The sequence below is a fragment of the Pseudonaja textilis genome, chromosome 16 (genome assembly GCF_049901715.1).
Source record: "Pseudonaja textilis isolate UNSWEBS1 chromosome 16, rPseTex1.2, whole genome shotgun sequence".
Classification (NCBI taxonomy): domain Eukaryota; kingdom Metazoa; phylum Chordata; class Lepidosauria; order Squamata; family Elapidae; genus Pseudonaja; species Pseudonaja textilis.
Genome location: NC_142005.1, coordinates 3,586,396 through 3,608,473, shown reverse-complemented (window position 1 = coordinate 3,608,473; position 22,078 = coordinate 3,586,396). Strand labels below are relative to the sequence as shown.

Genomic DNA, 22,078 nt, shown 5'->3' with positions numbered 1-22,078 from the left:
CAAAATAGCTTACCGCCAATTTGGTGGGCGTGGCTTGGTGGGTGCGCTTTGCAAGCGGACGCATGCACTTTGCATGCACGTGGGCACACTTTGCACAGGTGTAGAGGCTTTCCGACTCGCTTCCTGCAATCCTGCACTCTCCCTATCACTTCAGCAGCTGCTGCGCAGCACATCTTCACTTCAAAAGCAGGGAGTCAAAGTCAGTATGGCAGCCCGGGCAGGTGAGTGGGCCCAACAGCAGCTCAGAGAGAACTGGTTTGGTGTTGGCTGACCTTCGGCGCTACTGGTATGCCAGAACTGGTAGAATACCACCACTGCTGCAGTTCCAGGGGTCTCAGCTGTGAGGGGAGGGCACGGAGGGGCTTTGGACTTGCCTCTCACAATGACGTCGAGTCCTGGATGGTGGCAAAATCCCGCCTCTCCCTTCCTCCCGCCTGGCTGACCTGAGGGAGCAAATCCCCCATATGCTGAAGGCTGGGGCGTAGCTTCCCCTCCGAAGCCATCTCTCCAGAACTCGAGAGCTCTTTGCCGCTCTCTTCTTCCTGCACGGTTATGCAACGGGTTCGGCACCAGGCGCCCCCTTTCTCTGGGTTCTCTTCTTGCTCTGAGCACTTGGGGGTCAAGGCACAGCTGTCCAGCACCTTCGGCCTCGGCTGATGCTCCAGGTGGGGTCTCCATGCCTTCTCCACCAAGCCAGGGCTCTGAGAGGCTTCGGCAGCATCCAAGTGGGCCCACCTGCTCCATTCAGCCGCCAGAGGCTCCCTCGCCGCTGGGCGGCGAGACAGGTGAGGTGGATGCAGCATGGGGAAAGCCCCCAGTTCTGGGTCTGGCAAAGGGTGAGCCGGGGATGAGGGTGCCAAGGCCTCCTGCAGGTACCAAAAGCAGGGGGCTGGCAGAGGACATGGTGGCCCCCTCTCTTTCCTGCCGTACTCCTCCTCTGTCACATTCACACACTCCGCACAGAATTTGGTGGGCTTCCGAGCAGAGAGAGGCAATGGGTGGAGGAAGCTCTTGGCAACGAGAGGAGGAGGAGGAGGAGGTCCACAGGCCTTGTAGTCCCCCAGCGGCCTGGCTGGGCCAAATTCTGAGCTGCAGCCCAGCTTGATGCTTTCAGGGGTCAAATCAGCTGGGGTGGGACTGCTGCTCCGGGTGCTGGAGTCTCTATCCTTGAATGGAGGAGGGGGAGGAATGACCTCCAGGAGAGGTTCAGAAGAAGGACCCATGGGGTTCTCTCCCCCAGGACGGGCCTGGACACCGGATTTGGGGAGCAGATCCGAAACCTGGACAAGGTTGAGAAACAGACGGAAACAAGGATATTGTTTAGATGTCCCAGGCTTTGCAAGGACCTGCCGTTCCTTTAACCATTGCATCACTATCTCTCAACCCTGGCAGCTTTAAGGTGGGTGGACTTCAACTCCCAGAATTCTCAGAGTTCAAGTTCACTTATTTTAAAGTTGATAAATTTGAGACACACTTCTCTATCCACACTCTGTCTGTTTGTCTATCTGCCTCTATCTATCTATCTATCTATCTATCTATCTATCTATCTATCTATCTATCTATCTATATCTATCTATCTATCTATCTATCTATCTATGTATCATCTACCTGTAAATCTCTCTCTCTCTCTCTCTCATCTATCTATCATCTATCATCTCTCCATCTATCATCTCTCCATCTATCTATCTATCTATCTATCTATCTATCTATCTATCTATCTATCTATCTATCATCTACCTGTAAATCTCTCTCTCTCTCTCTCATCTATCTATCATCTATCTATCATCTCTCCATCTATCATCTATCTATCTACCATCTATCTATCTATCTATCTATCTATCTATCTATCTATCTATCAATCATCTCTGTCATCTCTCCATCTATCTATCATCTATCAATCTATCTATCATATCTATCATCTCTCCATGTATCATAGATAGACAGATAGATATATCATCTATCATCTATTTATCTATCTACCTACCTATCCATCCATCCATCCATCTAGCATCTTAGATTCTGCACACCAATATTTACCCCAACCTATATTTCATTATTATTATTATTATTATTATTATTATTATTATTATTATCATTATCATTATCATTATCATTATTATTATTATTACTTACTATTAGTTTACTTATGTATCAGAATAGGATGGAATAACAGAGTTGGAAGGGACCTTGGAGGTCTTCTAGTCCAACCCCCTGCCTAGGCAGGAAACCCTATACCATTTCAGACAAATGGTTTTCCAAGCTCTTCTTAAAAACTTCCAGTGTTGGAGCATCCACAACTTCTGGTGGCAAGCAGTTCCACTGATTAATTGTTCTAACTCTCAGGAAATTTCTCCTTAGTTCTAGCTTGCTTCTCTCCTTGGTTAGTTCCTATCTTGTCCTGCCTTCTGGTGCTTTGGAGAAGAAGTTGACCCCTTCCTCTTCTTTGTGGCAACCCCTGAGATATTGGAAGGCTGCTTTCATGCCCCCCCCCCCAAGATCTTCATTTCATTAAACTAGAGATACCAAATTCCTGCAACCATTCTTTATATGTTTTAGCCTCCGGTCCCCTAATCATTTTTGTTTAATGTCATATTAAAACTATAAAATTCAGAAATACAAAAGAAAATAGTAGGAAAGATAGGGGAGGAGAAAAGGAAGGGGAAAAGTGTAGAAAGGGGAAAAAGAAAGAAAAGGCACTGGCTTCCAGTCCCTTTGATGCAGTAGAATAAATAATAACATCAAACCTCAACTGTTTACTTTTATATAATAATATAAACCAGCCATCTCAATAGCAACAAGCCTATCTCATCAGAAAAACCCAAAATCAAGGTTTCATTTCTCCCCACATCCCAAGCACAAAGTCCAGAAGCCGTTTCCAAATAGAAACATAAGTAATTACGTTTTTTTTTTCTTTAATCAAAGCAATCAATTTCCCCATCCCTGCTAACTCCATCAACTTCTGTGGCCACTCATCCATTGTGGGAATCAAAATGTCCTTCCATTTTTGTGCATAAAGTAACCTTGCTGCCATCAACATATATAGTATCAAAGTTCCAGGTATTTTGTCCCCCAAGTCTTTATCTCAACCTATTGTTCTTGTCCTAGGCTTCCCCAAAAAGCACTAAGCAGACTTTTTGTCCCCACAAAGCCCCTTTTTATTAAATGAAGGTGAATTTCTTGCATTCACTTTCAGCCAAAGGCCTGACAAACAGCCTTTCAAGGGTGTGATTAGGAGCACGGACCTTATCTAGCTTGGAGAGCTGCCAAGTAATTATTTCCAAATGCAGTGCTGACAAGGAAGGACTCGGCACAGAGACTCTGAGATGCACAGACAGATCTTCACACTGCGGCAACGAAGGAACTGTTTCCTGCAAAAGCCCCCTCCCCTTTTGCTCCTCTTTTAATCCCTATGGGAGGGGCCATTCACCATCTACCGGTGGCCTTACTCCCACATCGAACCTTAGTTAGTAATTGTTCTTTTCTTTCGGCAGCTCTGCGCATGTGTAGGCTGGGAGCTGGCTCCAGCTGCTCCCCCCGCCTCACTGCCGCCTGAGCCCGAAGGCAGCTGGTGACTGCCAGCCTGCCCTGGCCCCATCTCTGCCTGCGATGCAGAGCCCTTGTCTGAACCATCCTCAGCCTCCAGGACTGGCCCAGGTTCCTTCCCAACCTCCTCTCTGTCCGACTCTGCTGCCAGCTCCACTAGCACACAACACCTATATTGCGATGCGAGTAAGGTACTCACGTTAATTTTCTCCGAGACGCAAAAAACATTTTGGAACCTGATAAGCCGTTCCAATTCAGCGATTCGTTGGTTCCAAGCCTGCCTTTCCTCGGCCATTGTCTGTACCTGATAAGAAAGACAGGTGGGGAGTTAGACAAAGAGATAGATTAGAACAACCTGAGGACAGACATCTATTCAAACCCACCGAAATTTAAATGTGGAATTTATTTGTTTGATTGTTTATCTATTGTTTACCTATTTATTCATTCATAACCTGCCTCAAGGGATGGAAATAACTCAAGGCCACGAACACATCCCACAAACTTTCCTCCTCCTATTTTTGCCACCACCACCACCACCACAACAACCTGGCAGGGTGTGTAGGGCTGATAGAGAGGGACTGGCTCAAAGTCACCCAGCTGGCTCTTGTGTGCCTAAGGCAGGATTAGAACTCACCGACTCCTGGTGATTGGTCCAAAGTCACCTGGTCAATTTCCATGCCTAAAACGGGACTAGAATTCACCATCTCTGGTGCCCCTTAATAATTAGACCAAACTGACTCTATCATCCAGACCCAGAATCACCACGCATGAGTTGGGCAATTATAAAAATCTATTAAATAACAAATAACTATAAAAATCTATTAAATAAAGAAATAAACAAATTCTGCAATTATTGGATACCAGTTTTTCTACGCGATACCTAAAAATGATTTAAGACTCCCATATTTCCCATAATTCCTCTTAAATGGAAAAATGCCTGACATAGTCAAGTCAATGAGGACAGACGGGGTGATACCAAGTTTCTGCAGCATGAAGGCTTATTGGTGATCTTAATTTATAATCATTGGAAAACAGGAAACGGAGCTCAGCTAACCAGTATATATTAACCTTGCAGTTATGAATACAGCTGGTATAAGATTTCAGAACATTTAAAATTATCTATCTGAAATTACATTGGGAAACAGGCTCCCAACTTAGTATGTCATTGTAATCAGTGAGGTAACTTAATATACAATTAACAATATTATTAATAAGTAATACAACAGAATTCTTACAATCTTCTGAAGTTTCTCCTCTAACAGCTGGTTGGTATGACGGGTGTTGGAGTACTCTTCATGAATCCTAATTGAAGAAAAGTGCAAAGTAATAAAAAAATTTCTGAATGAAAATTCTACCCAGAGGAATTTGGGATCAGACGTGACAAATAAGTAAACCAGTGGTTCTCAACCTTGGCCATTTTAAGGTGGGTGGATTTCAACTCCCAGAATTCCCCAGCCAGCATTCTGTGGATTGAAGTCCACTTATCTTAAAATTGCAAAAGATGAGAAACACTGGAACTCCTATAATGATTCCCAAATTGCATCTATGTGTTGTGCAAAAATGATGTTAATGTTAATATTTTAATATTAAACTCCTCCTGAAAGTGGGTTGGGCTACAGGAAATCCCACCCTTTAAAGATCTGGTGTGCTTTCAATTCTTCTGTCAGGATTCTGGCAATGAGCCCCGAGCCGAGCTTCAAAAATTGCAAAGGATTTATTAGGCACGAACATGTTGGCATGACCTGTATGAAGCCGATTCTGGGACATGTAATTCACTATCACCTATGACCCTGGTTTCCCCGCACCCTCTGGGTCTATCATAATTCAGATTTTCCAACGAAACACGTCCATAGCCAAGAGTCACATTCTCCAATTAGAGATTTTCGAGGCAAAAATTCTGGTAGCTTAGTTACAATCTTTGCAAGATAAGAATGGAATGCACTTTCAGTTTTAAACTGCTGCATTGCTCTTTCAAATTTCTCACCCCCTCCCCCTGTTCATGGCACCTTTAAAACAGGCATAGAAATGTTTTATGAGTTGACATCTTCCTTACCTGCTGTAATTTTCCTTTAACGTCTCCAAAGTCTCTTCCCATTTTCTTTGCAGATCTTGTTGAGCAGATCCAGATTTGGAGTCCAAATCAGGAATTTTGGGGAGCTCCTCATCCTGAGAAGACCTTGCATGAGAACAGAAACTCATTTTTTATTTGTTAATCACCCAGAATCACCCAAATGTGCTGAGCAGGACAGTTAGCCTTCATCTTACAATCATGTTTTGACCAAGGCTTCCTAGACCGTAAATATGCAAATGCTTATTTTAAAAACAAGTCTTATTTTATTGCAATGCTGGGAATTATTTTCATTCCCAGATGGTAATGGATCTCAAACAGTTCCTTGAGAAAAGCACCCGCCCTTCTTTCCTGTGAAGTGCTGTCAATAACAGAAGTGTCAAATGAACTAGAAAAAAAAAAACCAACCGAAGTATAAAAAGCTTCAAGAATGAATCTGAACTGAATGAATTGTGGCTATTCCACCATTAAGCAGACATTGTCAAACACGGATACAGGGATGTTTGCACGTATCCAATGACCTTGTTTTAGCCAACTGAATAATGTTTCAATATGATCACGAAACACTGACTGTTGTTGCTTTTCTTCCCAGGACACCATAGCCTAGTATGATAAGCATATTTGCAAGCTTGCAAACTATCACATACTTTGTTCTTTGTTCTTTGTTTATGATCTTCTTCCATATAAGGTAAAACTCTGCTACCCCCTGTGTGCTCCCCCACCCGCTTGAAAGAGGTTAATAAATGAGGTTTGTACAGAGCACCCGAGGCCCCTCTTTCTCAGCTCCTTCTCCAGGTCCCCCTCCTTCTCCTCCCCCCCCTCCTCCTGCTGCGGCTGCTGCTGCCTGGGTCATTCCATCTGCCTCGGGTGTGAAGTGCTGCCTCCTATGAAAACAATCGGATGTCTGGTGTCTGTTATTGGTATTCACCCTTGCGAGGGTCCCTCTAAACTTCTTCCCTGCGGGAACTCCATAGGCAGCGAAAGAACGCAGACGGAGCAACGGACCGGTCGCTCGCTGCGACAACTGGGGCTCGTCCGGGATCCGTCTGCCTTCGCTGTCTCAAAGGTGTGATCTCTGTCTAGAGGTGCATCTCCTTCACTCCTGTTCTTACGCACCTGGCAAAGGCATCGTACAATCGTAAGTAATGGGCTCCTCACCTTCCAAAGTTTCGTCAAGTCATAGGGACGAACTTTATACTATAGTGAAGAAGGCTAATTCATTTCAAAAATTAATGGCACCACTGTATATCCTCTTTCAAAAAAATTATTGACTAACTTATTGACATATATAGAGGAACATTGTCCATCTTATCCTGAGAAGGGAACACTCCGACACTCCTCATGGCAGAAATTGGGGAAATATCTACACGATATCCCCGAGCCCCGCCTGAAATATTAACATCTTGGCGGGCTGTCATGGCAGCATTAAACACACTCTATCCTCCAAAAGAGAATGCTGCACCTCCTACCTCTGAAATTCCCTCTTCCTCTTCTTCTTCCTCAACTAATCCTGCTAAATCTGGAGATCCTCTTGTGGCACAGGTGGAAACTCCTCTCTTCCACCACCTTACATCAATCCTGCAGAATCTTCTAATCCTCCCCTTCTGCCCCCACTCCTTCTTCCTCTCCACTAACTCCTCGAGGAGGCCTTATTAGCAATCTCCTTTCCTCCCCTCTACTGTTGGATGACTCTGAAACTCTTTCTGCCTTCCCTCTTGCCCTTCCCCGGGAGGTGGCGGCAACCCTGTACATACTAACATTGAATTTAAGGTCTTGAAAAACATAAAAGATGCTGTAACTAATTATGGTCTGCATTCACCTTACACTAGAGGCATACTTGATTCCTTAGTTTCTGGTAATACTGTCATGTTGCTCTATGATTGGAAAATGTTGTTTTCTATGCTTATGACCCCAGCACAATATGTTGTGTGGCAGTCTGAGTATGAAAAATGTGTTGATGTAGAAATAAGGCGAGGTTTGCCGGCAGCAGTCACGGAAGCTCATCTTAAAGGGACAGGACAATTTGCCACTTTAGTTCAACAACAGACTTGTCCCCACCGTGCGTTTGCCATCATTCATATGTGTGCAATGAATGCTTTAAAACGGGTGGATGATACAGACTCACAATCCACCCAAACCTTTTTAAAAGTAATGCAGAATCCTGATGAATCCTATGCCTCTTTCATTAGTCGCTTGCAAACTGCATTGGATCGTCAGATTGACAATGCTACTGCTAAACAGGAATTACTCATGAAATTGGCCTTTTCTAATGCTAATCATGACTGTCAAAAGATTTTGCAACCTGTTGCTAACAAGCCAGGGGTTACTTTGGCTGAGTTTCTCCAGCTTTGTAGAATTGTTGGCACAACCTCCCATAAAATGGATGCGCTTGCTGCAGCTATTTCTTCTTCTTTCCCTGCTTCTGCTTCTTCTCCCGACGCTTTTGCTTTAACTCGTAATGGCAATTGTTTCAACTGTGGCAAGCCTGGACATTTTAAAAGTCAGTGTCGGATGCCGGGAGGAGGAGGGGCACCCCGCAGCCAAGCTAGGGGCCCTCCGCCTCCTGATTCTAAAAAACCAAAAACTATCTGTCCTCGCTGTCGTAAAGGCTTTCACTGGGCTTCGCAGTGTCGTAGTAACCCCCCCTCTGCTCAGCCTTCGGGAAACTAACTATGGGGCTTTCAGCTAGCCCCGCTACCAAGGCTGACCTCCCCACTACCACTTTCCCGGTAGTGTTATCTGAAGACCTTGTGTATGATGACCCTGGTGCTGTTGTAACGCTTCCTTTAACTGCAACTCTTTTAACACCCTTGCCTCCCTCATTGCCTATTCTGCTCATTCCCAATTCCACTCTCACTATAGAAGGTATTGTTGCTGCTCCTTATCTATATGACTCCTCTGCTCTCAATAATCTAGCTCTTGCTGCAATAGGGGATCGCTGTTTTCCTTAAAAAGGGGACTGTGGTCGCTACGCTTATCTTAATGCCACCTACTGATCCGCCTTCCCTATTTGCATTACAGCAACCTGTGCACGCTTCTAAACCTACCCTGTCTGTTACCTTGAATGGTTACACTTTTGATGGCCTGATTGACACCGGTGCTGATGTTTCTGTCATCTGCTCTGCTGAGTGGCCACCTACTTGGTCTCTTACCGAGGCTGCCTCAGTGCAAGGCGTAGGCGGAGCTCAAGCCGCTAAGGTCAGCTCTAATTGGCTCTCTGCTTCTACTCCACATTCAACTATAACAGCATATCTTAAGCCTTATGTTCTTCCCCTGCATTGCAATCTATGGGGACGTGATTTGCTTTCTCAGTTTCATGCCTATATTCAACTACCCTAACACCTCTGTGTAAAATCTTTGCTTTCTTTCAATATGTCTATTGCACCCTTATCTCTCACATTGAAAACATCTTTGCCTGTATGGACTGATCAATGGCCTCTTACCAAAGAAAAGTTAGAAGCATTGCACCTTCTTGTTCAGCAACAGCTTGCGGAAGGGCATATTGAGCCATCTACAAGTCCTTACAACACTCCTGTTTTTGTCATCAAAAAGAAATCAGGCAAATGGCGCCTCCTGCAGGATCTCAGGACTGTCAATGCTGTCTTGCAGCCCATGGGACCTCTGCAGTGTGGTTTGCCTAATCCTAACTTAATTCCTGTTGGATATGATCTTATCATTATAGATTTGAAGGATTGTTTTTTCTCCATACCTTTAGCACAAAAGGACAGGATCATATTTGCCTTCACAGTACCCGAGCTCAACAACTCAAAACCCACGGCTCGGTACCAGTGGAAGGTCCTTCCGCAGGGCATGTTAAATTCACCAACTATGTGTCAATTTTTTGTTAACGAGGCCTTGCAGCCTTATAGGTCTCAATTTCCCACTTTTCTTGTTTATCATTACATGGATGACATCTTGATAGCTGCAGATGGGCCAAAAGGAACAGTTCAGAAAACCTTTCCAATCCTTTTAACCACATTAGCAAAAGCAGGGTTACACATAGCACCTGAAAAAATCCAGTCTCATTACCCAATGCAGTATTTAGGTCACAAGGTATTAGCCTCCACGGCTTCTCCATCTATTCCCTCACTTACACTTCCTCAACCAACCACCTTGGTTCAGCTGCAACAATGCCTAGGAGTCATCAATTGGGCTAGACCTTATCTTGCATTGACCACACATATGCTGTCACCACTGTTTCAGGCACTAGTAGGATTAAAGCATCCAGCAGACAAAATTTATCTTTCAGAACAACACTTACACGCTTTGCACCAGGTAAATACAGCTTTAGCCACTAGATGGGTGGACCGTGCCCTCACTGATAGACCACCCTCCCTTGCCATTCTCTCTACCCAACAGCTATTAACTGCTATAGTGATTCAAATTTCGGATGAAAAATGCCTCCACATTTTGGAATGGTTACACCTACCACACACTCCCAAGACATCTATAACCACTAGAGCAGCTCAGATGGCTTCCCTAATAGAGAAGGGGCGAAAACGAACCAAAGCCTTGATGGGAATGGATGTTTTTACACTATATATCCCTTTTAAGATTGCTCAATGGGAACCTCTCCTGCAAACCTCCATGGTATTACAGGATGCATTGGAAGATTGGTGTGGTCAAGTGTCATGCCATCTTCCCCTGATACTCGGCTACAAGTTTTGCGAACAGTGCCTTTTGTTCTGAAGTCACCTTTTGTTCAACAGCCCTTGAAAGAAGCCCTTACTGTGTTCACTGATGGCTCTAAGACTATTGGGGCCTGTGTGTGGTACATAGATGCTCAATGGAATAAACGCTTAACTGCCCCGCAGAAATCAGCACAACAGGCTGAATTGGCTGCTTTCTCATTAGCCTTGTCTCTTTTTCCACAGCAACCTTTAAATATCATATCTGATAGTATGTATGTCACTCAAATGGCTGTTTGCATGTTTGATGCCTATATTTCCCCTGTTACCCCTCCCTCTCTCATGACACTTTTTTTTACAGCTCCAAGCACTACTGAAGGAAAGAAGTAAGCCCTTGTTTGTGGCTCACATAAGAAGTCATCAACACTTGCCTGGATTTTTATCAGAAGGCAATCATATGGCCGATGAGGCCTGCAAAATCATGACCTCCTCCCCTTTTCCTCAACCACTTTCGGCTGGGGAGAGTCATGACTATTTCCATCAAAATAAGAAGGCCCTGGTACAGCAATTCGGGATTACGTACCAGGAAGCCACAGCAATAATCCAACAATGTCCCACATGTAGTCTCCAGGCTAGAGGTATCCCTGAGGGTGTTAATCCCAGGGGTATCCAAGCTTGTGACACATGGCAGATGGACATTACTCACTACCCTCCCTTTGCTCCCTGGAAATACATTCATGTGTCCGTAGACACTTATTCAGGGTTTATTATGGCAACATTGCAAAGAGGAGAGGCAACTAAAAATGTTATTAATCACTGTATTCGAACATTCGTAACGTTGGGATGTCCAAAAATTCTCAAAACAGATAATGGTCCTGCTTATGTCAGCTCTCCCTTTGCTGAATTTAGTCATAAGTGGGCCATCACTCATAAATTCGGTATACCATTCAATAGCCAAGGTCAGGCTATTGTGGAAAGGGCAAACCAAACTCTGAAAAATGCCCTTGATCGGCAAACGGGAAAAAAGGGCTTAGGCCCCCGAACCTCCCGGCGTTACAAAACATCTTGAACATTACACTCTATGCTCTTAACTTTCTTAACCTCACTGGCTCTCCTCTTCTACGGCTGCTTCTCGCCATTTTACCAAGCCAGTGCCCCCTCCTCTCGCCCTCTTGTCTATTTCAGGCAACTTCCAGATCCTGCGTGGAAAGGCCCTGCACAGCTCATCACGTGGGGAAAAGGATACGCTGCAGTACAACTTCCTGACAAAGTGCTTTGGGTTCCTGCCCGTTGTGTCCGCCCCTACCATGGGCCACCCAATGGCCAAGACTCCTCTATCTCTCACCCTCTTGCTGACAATGATATCTCCAGTCTTTTCACTCTTTAATGCATCTCCAGGGGTTATCCTAGCCCCCTTCACAGCACAGTAACCTTTACTTATGAAGACAATTCTCTTCCTGCCTGCAATTATGCCTTTCAGCATAATGGCCGCCCTCTTCTGCCTGCTTCAGAAATCACTCTCTCATATTATTATTTCCCTTGCTTCATTTCTCTGACTATACAGGTAACTTCGCAAACAATTGGCTCCTATTCTTGTTTAGGCTTTTCTTTTAATCATACTTACCTCAATCATACTGTTCTCTTATTGTCTACCCCTCTTCTGCTTTTCCTCCCCTATCCCCACCGTTTCTATCCTGGCTACAGCTGCTTGACTCCAACGTCTCTCTTCTTTCGAACGTCTGGAGAGACACCTTCACTGCTGCATTCCACCCTGCGATTCTGCTGCCTGCCTTTGGAGATCTACTCTTCCATCTTATTGGCCAGGCCGTTATAAGTCACCCTTGGACCGCAGACATCGCCTCATCCTCGATGGCACTTCTCACAAAACAACCACACTCATCTGGACGCGTCGCCTCAGATACCCTGCATTTCCGGTCTCAGCTCCATTTCCAACGCCATGGAATGTGTCCAGCGCTCTCCGGTAAAAAGAAGGGAACTATTTGGAGGTGGTTTCGAAATGACACTCTGTTGACAGATGACACCCAATATTCCATCACTTCTCATTTTCGTGCTACAACTCTGGCCCTTCACCACGTGCGATTGGCTGACTATGGACAGTACCAGTGTGAAATTACAAAAATGGCCAATGGATTTGCCACTTCCTCCCGATTGACTCTCACTTTGTATCAACAGCACGCTCCACACACCGCCCATCGTGTCCGTCGATCTCCTCGAGCAGTCTCCGCGAATGCACATCAACCACATACCTATACCTGGACTATCCTGGACGTTCAAGGACAAGTTCTTAATAGCACCACCAACTACACTCTGTGGCCATGGTTTCCCCATTATCCATGGACTTTGCTGAAATGGGTACTGGGGTCGAGAATTTGCTGACAAAAACTGCAAGCTGATATATGGGACAAACAAGGCTCTTGCACTCCAAATCCTGCTCATAACTTTCCTTTATACTTTTGTCCTGCTCACAGTACCGGCGAATCCCGCACTGCTTGTGGTGGTCCAATCGATAGGTATTGTAAAAAATGGAACTGTGTGTCCACTGGCCACATTCGGTGGTCAACCCCTACCAAAGGAGACTATATCAACATTACCCGCACTCGTGGGCACCTTCCCTGCTCTTCGTGGCCATGTTGTGGCCAGAGACTGAACCCGCTCACCATTACCTTTACCGAAAAAGGGAAGACATTGACTCAACAACAATGGATGTCAGGGTTTACATGGGGGGACGGCAATGGGATGGTCATAGGGATGAAGGTAACATTTTCACTATACGCTTAACAATGTCTTTGCCTACATATGACATAGGTCCAAATCAAAATTTGAAGTCTGCCTTTTTACAAAAATCTGACACTCAGGCCAATCCATTAATTCAATTGGTTAATTCTTCTTTTGCATTGTTAAAAGCCACCCTTAATGACTCCTCCAAAACGGACCAATGCTGGCTCTGCCTATCTGACCTGCCACCCTTTTATGATGCAGTAGCCTCAGATGAACCCATTCGCAATTCCACCTCAGATAACGGATGCCGATGGAATACTTCTTCCATCACGGTTACTGACATAATAGGTCAGGGATGCTGTTTGGGAAATATCCCTGCTAATTATTCCAAGTATTGTCATAATGTTTCATTAGGTCATCATTGCCAAGTCTATTTGCCCAAAGAACGGTTAGCCATCACATCCTTTACCGGGCATGGTGGATGTAACCCATTATATACCTCTTCTGGAAACAACATAACTGCTCGCCTCCGGGGTCAGTATTTCATTCCAGGTAACAACTCTGTTTGGGCATGCTCCACGGGAGCCACAGCCTGTGTTCATGGGGACGTTCTCATTGCTCAAAAATCCTTTTGCATACAAGTAAAATTGCTCCCAAGATAACTTATTACCCAGGGCCGGAACTTGTTAATGTGTTAGAACCCCAAAATTTCCACTTCACAAAAAGAGAAATTGTCACAGCTCTCACATTGTCTCTGTTGTTGGCCTTGGTGCTGCTGGCGCAGCAACTGGGGTCACAGCTCTGGCTGTTGGTCATCAACAAGTAGCAGCACTTAGTTTACAAGTAGATGAAGATCTTAAACGTATTGAGACCTCGATCTCTGCACTCCAGGCCTCGCTCACTTCTCTGGCTGAGGTCGCTCTGCAGAATAGAAGAGGTCTTGATCTGCTATTTTTAAACAAAGGGGGATTATGTGTAGCCTTAAAAGAAGAATGCTGTTTTTATGCTGATCACTCAGGTATTGTTAAAGATTCAATGGCTGAATTACGCAAACGATTGAAGGATAGAGAAAATGAGCGACAACAGAATCAAGCATGGTATCAAGGCATGTTCAATTATTCTCCATGGTTAACTACCCTGTTGTCTGCTGTAGCCGGTCCTCTGATATTGCTATGCCTTGCCTGTTTAATAGGTCCATGTGTTATGGGACGATTGCTAAAATTCTTACAAGGTCGCTTACAAGCACTTGATAGTGAAATCAGTAATACTCAAAAAACGGTCAGTTTTCTCACATCTGTTATTGTATCCAAAGATTCCGTTAAACAGCCTCTGCTGGAATGGTCTTCTGACGAAGAGTCAGAGAATGAAATAGATGCAAATGCCTCCTATGCTCCCAAAGGAGCCCTATTGGCTATGAGTGATGAAGAGTCAGAAGGTGAGTGTTCCTCCTCGTATGAATTGGTGCAGCAGGGTCTCAACAAACCGAAGGGTTTGTTGCCACCATTGAATCCATTTCAGGGGAAAAAGGACTTTACCTGGAGACAGCATCACAAAAATAATAAAAAGGAGGAATTGTGGCTATTCCACCATTAAGCAGACATTGTCAAACACGGATACAGGGATGTTTGCACGTATCCAATGACCTTGTTTTAGCCAACTGAATAATGTTTCAATATGATCACGAAACACTGACTGTTGTTGCTTTTCTTCCCAGGACACCATAGCCTAGTATGATAAGCATATTTGCAAGCTTGCAAACTATCACATACTTTGTTCTTTGTTCTTTGTTTATGATCTTCTTCCATATAAGGTAAAACTCTGCTACCCCTGTGTGCTCCCCCACCCGCTTGAAAGAGGTTAATAAATGAGGTTTGTACAGAGCACCCGAGGCCCTCTTTCTCAGCTCCTTCTCCAGGTCCCCCTCCTTCTCCTCCCCCCTCCTCCTGCTGCGGCTGCTGCTGCCTGGGTCATTCCATCTGCCTCGGGTGTGAAGTGCTGCCTCCTATGAAAACAATCGGATGTCTGGTGTCTGTTATTGGTATTCACCCTTGCGAGGGTCCCTCTAAACTTCTTCCCTGCGGGGAACTCCATAGGCAGCGAAAGAACGCAGACGGAGCAACGGACCGGTCGCTCGCTGCGACAATGAATGACTTTGCTTCCTGCAAAGTTTTCATCACCTTTGCCTGTCCTTGATCCCTTATGGGAGGGGCAATCACCTCCCAGCCTTATTCCCAAGTCGCCCCTTTTGTCTTAACTGTTCATGCCTTCTGACAGCTCTGCACGTATGTGCACTGGGAACAGGCTCCCCTTGTTCCTCTGCCTCGCTGCTGCCAGACTCTGGAGGCTCCAAATGCAGCACCCCACTCCCAGATGGTCCTGGCCCCCTCTCTGCATCGGACGCAGGACCCTTGTCCAAGTCCTCTCCAGACTTCCAGACTGGTCCCCGTTCTTCCCTACTGTCCGATTCCGCTGCCATCTGCACAGGCTGCCAGTGAACCACAACAAATAATTCATGTAGTGTTTGAAGTTACAACGGCACTGAAAAAAGTGACTTATGACCATTTTCCACACTTATGACCATTGCAGCATCTCTATCAACACATGATCAAAATTCAGACACTTGGCAACTGGGTCATAGTTCTCACAGTCTCAGTGTCCTGGGGTCACGCGATCCCCTTTTGTGACCTTCTGACAAGCAAAATCCATGGGGAAGCCAGATTCACTTAACAACGGTGTTCCTAACTTAACTGCTGCAGTGATTTGCTTAACAGCTGTGGCAAGAAAGGTTGTAAAAGGGGACAAAACTCACTTAATAATTGTCTCACTTAGCAACCCAAAAAATTTGGGGGGCTCAGTTGTGGTCATAAGTCTCATTTATTTTTTTAAAAATTGATTTTCTATTAAATCCATTTCTTAGTGCTTAATAAACATTGTGTTGTCTGGATATATAGTTTGCCTAACAATACAAATTTACATTCATCATCTCCCCACCCTTTTTACCCACCATCGGTAAAATAAATTCCACATTTGATAATATTCTATGTCCTCTTTCTGCTTAATTTTCAATGACAATTTATCCATTTCTGCATAATCTAGTATCTTCTTCACTATTTCTTCATCTTGGGATATATCTTCATTTTCCGCCCCCCAGTATTGTGGGAAGAAAAATCTCGCTGCTGCTAAGACGCACATTATTCAATACATACTTTACTTATCAAGTTTTTTCTGATAGTCTACCTAAAAAATAAATAAATTAGGTTTATAATCGCAACATTTCTGTGACGTGAGTTTTTTGCCCTATTTTACAATCTTTTCTGCCACCGTTGTTAAGTGAAACACTGCAATTGGTAAGTTAGTAACCCTGGTTGTTAAGTGAATCTGGCTTCCCCCGTGGACTTTGCTTGTGAGAAGGTTGCAAAATAGGATCACATGACCTTGGGACACAGCAACGCCGGTCATAAGTATGAACCGGTGGCCGAGCCTCTGAATTTTGATCCCAGGATCATAACAACCGGTTCTATTGAACCGGTCCGAACCGGTCGAATCCCAGTAAAGAGAACTGAAGAATTTTGGAGAACTGGCAAATCGTGTCCCTGGCTGGCCTCGCCCCTCCCCACCCGCCCCCCATCATCCCCGAATGTGTTCTCCCCCGCCCAGTCACTCCTTGAGGCATTTCTTTTATTTTTCCCCTCCTGACGATCAGCCGTTCCGATGATCAGCTATGCCAGGACCCCCCTCACTGTCTTGGTGTTTAGCCCAGGAGGCTCCCCTGAGGCCCAGGAGGCCCAAACGGAGCACAGGGGTTTGCCGTGTGCCCCCCATGCTCCATTTTTTCTCCTTCCTGGGCCTCAGGGAAGCCTTCTGGGAGCAAAAATACCCCCCCCCAGGAGGTTTCCCTGAGGCCCAGGAGGCAGAAAAAAATGGGGGGGGCGGGTTTGCTGCCAAATGAAGCCACGCCCGCCCAGTCATGTGGCCACACCCACCTGGCCACGCCCCCAGCAGAACCGGTTGTTAAAAAATTTGAATCCCACCCCTGCTGTAAGGTCGATAACTGGGAAAAATGGCCATCATAAATCACATTTTGTCAGGGCTGCTGTAACTTTGAACAGACACTAAATAAACGGTTGTAGGTCCAGGACTACCTGTATAGAAATCAAAATGCAAAATATACAACTATCAAATGAGGCACCAGTTGCGGGCTCAGAAAACTAGAGCCCCCTAACTCAGTAGCCAAACACTCACTTATTTGCTTATTCATCCATTCATTCATCCATCTGTTTGTTTGTTTCATATTTCTTAACTGCCTAGGAGAGTATTTCCAAAAGAAGTGCAGAATAACAGAGTTAGAAGGCACCTTAGAGGTTGTCTAGTCCAACCCCCTGCTTGCGCAGGAAATCCTTATGGCAGTATGCATACAAAGAGGCAGGCTTACTCACCTGGATGGCTTTGGGTTCACTTCGACCAGGAGTTCCTGAACAGCAAAAGAAAAATATATATATATATATATATATATTTCAATTCTTACTCTTCCTCTCCTTCAACAGGCAAAGGATCAGTCCTTCAGCCTCAGATAAATTAGAAAGGGGTTTCAGAAGAGGCTGGATTTGAATCCAGGGCTTTCTGGATAGGAGCTTCTCTCCCGCAATTGGGTATGGTTGCGTTTCTGAAGTGGCAATAACAACGACAGAAAAGCATACCTGCTGGGAACTATGGGAACTAAAGTCCAACCTATCCACTAGGCCCATTGAAAATGGGGGCTGTACATTTTTTGTGTGGGCTTTCATACCTCTGCAAGAAAGGTGTGTTTGGTCCTAGTAACTTTTCATCCATGGATTAGTCTAACTCCCCACTTATTCTTCAAGACCTCTAGATCTTCCCTTCCTGCCATGTTATTATGGTTGTACGGGCAAGGAGAGCCAGGGGTTAGGGTTGAACTAAAATGGCATTTGTGCCCAGATCAGCCCATATTTTTCTCCTGTTTCCCCCCCCCCCCACCGCCCCGTGGCTAAATTTCAAAAAAGGTAAAGCAAGGATCAGAGTATCTCAAAACAGAAATCAAAATGAAGAACTATTCAAATTAAGGGAGAAAAAGTTGCAGAGGGAGAGAGAGAAGGAAGGAAGGAAGGAAGGAAGGAAGGAAGGAAAAGATAGTGTTTCTCAATGTTGGTACCTTTACAATGTGTAGAGTTCAACTCCCAGAATTCCCCAGCCAGCATGCTTTAAGATGTGTGGACTACAACTGCCAGAATTCCCCAGCCAGCATGTTTTAAGACATGCGGACTACAAGCCCCAGGGCATGCCTTAAGACGTGTGCAAGCATGCCTTAAGACGTGTGGACTACAATTCCCAGATGTCTCCAGCCAGCATGCTTTAAAACGTGTAGACTACAACCCACAGAATTCCCCAGCCAGCATGCTTTAAGATGTGTGGACTACAACTCCCAGAATTCCCCTGCCGGCTGAGGAATTCTGAGAACTGAGCTCCACACACCATAGAGTTGTCAGGGTTGAGAAACACCGAATTAGACAAGTGATTGGAAACCTGAAGAAACTTGGAGGCAATTTTGAAGGAGGGCCCGATTCCCCACCCTGACCGCTACGTTAAGGAAGGAGGGACCGGAGTCCCCGCAAAAGACAAACCACAGGTCTTCTCCTTCTTCAGGATGTGGAAGACATGGGCCGGGGAGCCAGAGAGCCTCTTGCTTTGAGAAAAACGCCTGGTACCTTATACACCTTCCCAGCCACGGTCCTTGGCCACTCTTTGCCCTCTGATTTCTCTGCTCCTCGGGCCACCATCTCCTCCGCTTTCTTGAAGGACCATTCTTGAGCTTTGGGCTTCAGGACATGCCCCGATGCGCCTTCCCCATGCCTCCTTACTCCACAACGTTCTTCGGACAGCTCAGGCAGCTGGACCAGAAAAGGCGTAAAGAGGCCCGACTCCGAACTGCTGCTGGTGTCGTCGGGGATCCTGACAGGTTTGGCGCTTGCCTGGAGCTGGTTGGGAAGGATGGAGGTGGCATCTCCTTTGGCTTCGAACGGGCCAACTCTTTGCCTCTTGGGCAAAGACGTTTTCCCCTCGTTCTTCTCCAGCAATGATTCTGACGACATAGACTTGGTGCTGGGCGCTCTGTTGGTTGGAGAAGAGCCCTGGGACTTCCAACCCAGGGACATGAGGTTTGACGGACTCATGATCTGTTGGGTGACTTCGTTGAGGAACTCCGAAAAGCGCAGCTTGTCTTCTATCCGCCTGTTTTCTCCTAGGATGAGGGACTTCTTGGGGAGGCTCAGATCCAGGCTCTTGGGAGAGGAGGGCTTCTCCTGCTGGTGGTGGTGGCATCTCCTGGGCTTTGGAGCCATGAGAGGCTTCGGTCCTGTGGGCCGTTCCATAACAGCCTCGCTGGACCTGGTCTTCCACAACCGGCCGTCCTCTTCCACCACCCCGTTTCTCAAAACAACCCGGCCAAGAGGAGGACGGACAGCCTTGGAGGGCTGCTGCAGAGCTGGGATCTCAGGCTCTTCCCTGAAGGCTGGACCATACTGCTGCAGGCCAGTGGCCTTGTAGAAGTTCTCCTCCAGGCCTTCGGCTTGTGCCACCTGCGGCCGGAGCTCCGGGTGGCCCTGGCCAAGAGGCAAACCGCCCGCCCCTCTGACGAAGGGCGTGAAGGACCCACCCAGCCTTCTTGTCTCCTGCATGGGGGGCTGGGAGGCCATGCCTTCCACAGCGCCCTCCCTACAAGATCCGGATGGAGAAGAACGGTACTGAGAAGGCGCCATGGGCAGAGCCTCCTTTTCTAGCTGGGCTTCCAAAGACCACAGGGCTGAAGAGGTGGATGTGAACGAGCTGGAGGAGCGAGTGGAGACGCGGTCGTCCGGGGTCTCCCTCTGCAGGGGCAAATACACCCGCTCCTTCCGCCGCTTGGCCTGCTGCACCGGGGTGAAGAACTTCTCGAGGACTTGGAACTTTCCAGCCAGGACGCCGCTGCCATCGTTCTCCTCCGTCCAGTGGGTTGGGTGGAATGCCGCCGCCTGCTCTTTCTTCTCCAGCTTTTGCCGGGTGGTTGAGGCACTCATCTTGAATAGCGGATGCCCGTCTGCTCCTAACCGCATCTTCCCTGGTCATTTTAGCCGGGGCCGGCCAAGTTAGTGGAGCGGAAAGGGGACCTGTCAATACAATCAGCTTGGGACGTTTGATTGAGCTAATAGAGGCCAGCAAGTTTGACCGCAGCATCCGTTGCGCCTCGATCCTCCCCACCAAACCGGGTTTTGTAAGCAAATTCCTCCTTTGCCAACATCCAGGTGAAGATCTGAGTTTAATGCAATAAGGGACTTTAATGCAATAAGGGACTCTAATACCCTTTTAGTATTAAATTGACAACGGGCCACAGAGTTTATAGATTGTAATTTTAGTGTACTAAATCAGATCGTAATTTTAGTATACTTAGACCATGTACAATGGACAGGCTGGATTTTATCACAGACTAGCTCGATACCCATGCTTCACTACGAAACTATATGATCAGCCTTAGTTTGGGGGGAGGAAAATAAGGGGGAAAAATTCTGCCTCTGCCTACCAGCATCCATTGGTATTCATCTGGCTAGTGTCCTGTCAGTGTGTGAGTTGAGGGCTGTTTGGAAACTGAAACAGCATTTGCTGTATGAGCAAGGAGACAGCAAGGAGCCTGGGCATGGCTTAGCTCAATGGTTCTGCACTAAAGCTGGTTGCGGCTGTGAAACTGAAATGGAAACTCCTCTACTTGAGAAGCGAAATGTCTTCAAAGAAAACCCAAGGACGGCCAGGGGCCTCCTGAAAAAGCACCTTTGGGTTAAACGTTTTCAAAGAAAAAGAACCGTTGCCTTTTGAAAAGCTCCTTTCGGACAGCCACAACCTGGATGATTGAAAATCTCCACAGACATGGGTAAACTGTGGTTTATCCTTCGGTGGATGGCGTAACCCCAGGCCATTGTTGCTTCGTTCACGAACCAGGGTTTAGCAATCCAGTTAAGTAGACTGAATTCATGTTTTCTTTAAACCCTTGCCGAGCTGAACAATCACACCAATAAATTGCGTAAAGATCCTTTAATGGTTTAACAGCAGCAGCCTGGTAATCTGGGCTTCGATCATAAAACTGAGCAAATTCCACCCTGAGATTTGATAACAAAAGATGATGAGGGATTAGATAAAAGCAGGGATTCCTAACCGTGAGCACATGAAAATGGGTGTGGACTTCAACTCCCAGAGTTCCCTGGGCTTCCAACATTCCTCATGCTAGATGGGGAATTCTGGGAGTTGAAGTCCACACGTTTCAAAATTATTCAGGTTGAGAAACACTGCTCTATTATCTAAAATCTCTCTCATCCGTCTCTCCATCCCCTTTTGTAATTCATGTTTGACTCAGAATAAAGCTGGAAGGGACCTCGGAGGTCTTCTAGTCCAGCCCCCTGCTCAAGCAGGAGATCCTATCCCATTTCAGATAGGTGACTCTTGTGAAAAATCTCCAGTGATGGAAGTCTTTGGCTTGCAATTCAGTGGGTGGATTACATAAACACATTTCCCCGGGAGCATTTTTGCTCGTGTTTCAAAGCAAACTGTTTTAACAGTAACAATTGTATATTGACCCACTGTGCTGCGCGGAGGAAAAATCAATCCTGTGATTATTTTTAAACCAAGGTTCCCGGCGTACGAAAGCAAATCTGGTGCAGCCTTCCGTAAACTCAGCTGGGTCTCACGCCGGTCTCCCTTCTTCCCCAAGTGGCCAAGAGAACTCTAAATCCCTGCCCAGGATCAACAGCCTGGGCTTTGACATTGTCAGACTTTACAGATTAGCAGAGTTGGAAGAGACCTTGTAGGTCATCTAGTCCAACCCCCTCCCTCCTGCCCCAGCAGGAGACCCTACACCATTCCTGACAAAGGGCAGTCAGGTCTCTTCTTGAAAGCCTCCAGTGATGATGAAGCTCCCACAACTTCTGAAGGCAACTTCTGTTCCATGGGTTGATTGTCCTCACTGTCAGAAAATTCCTCCCTATGTCCAGGTTGAATCTCTCCTTGGTCAGTTTCCATCCATTCTTCCTTGTCTGGCCTTCGGGTGCCTTGGAGAATAGCT

The 22,078-nt window shown here is 46.2% G+C and overlaps 1 protein-coding gene across 1 annotated transcript; it reads right to left on the bottom strand.

Annotated features, from left to right (window-relative positions):
• Positions 1 to 278: 278 nt before the first annotated feature.
• LOC148124552 (uncharacterized) lies at positions 279 to 20,081 on the bottom strand. Its single transcript, XM_087913720.1, has 6 exons — positions 18,702 to 20,081; positions 17,415 to 17,449; positions 5,597 to 5,719; positions 4,779 to 4,845; positions 3,743 to 3,847; positions 279 to 1,280 (listed from the first exon to the last, which is right to left on the bottom strand). Exons 1-6 carry the CDS (start codon positions 20,046 to 20,048, stop codon positions 378 to 380), a joined length of 2,580 nt encoding a protein of 859 aa, XP_087769846.1. The 5' UTR covers positions 20,049 to 20,081; the 3' UTR covers positions 279 to 377.
• Between the last annotated feature and the right edge of the window lie 1,997 nt (positions 20,082 to 22,078).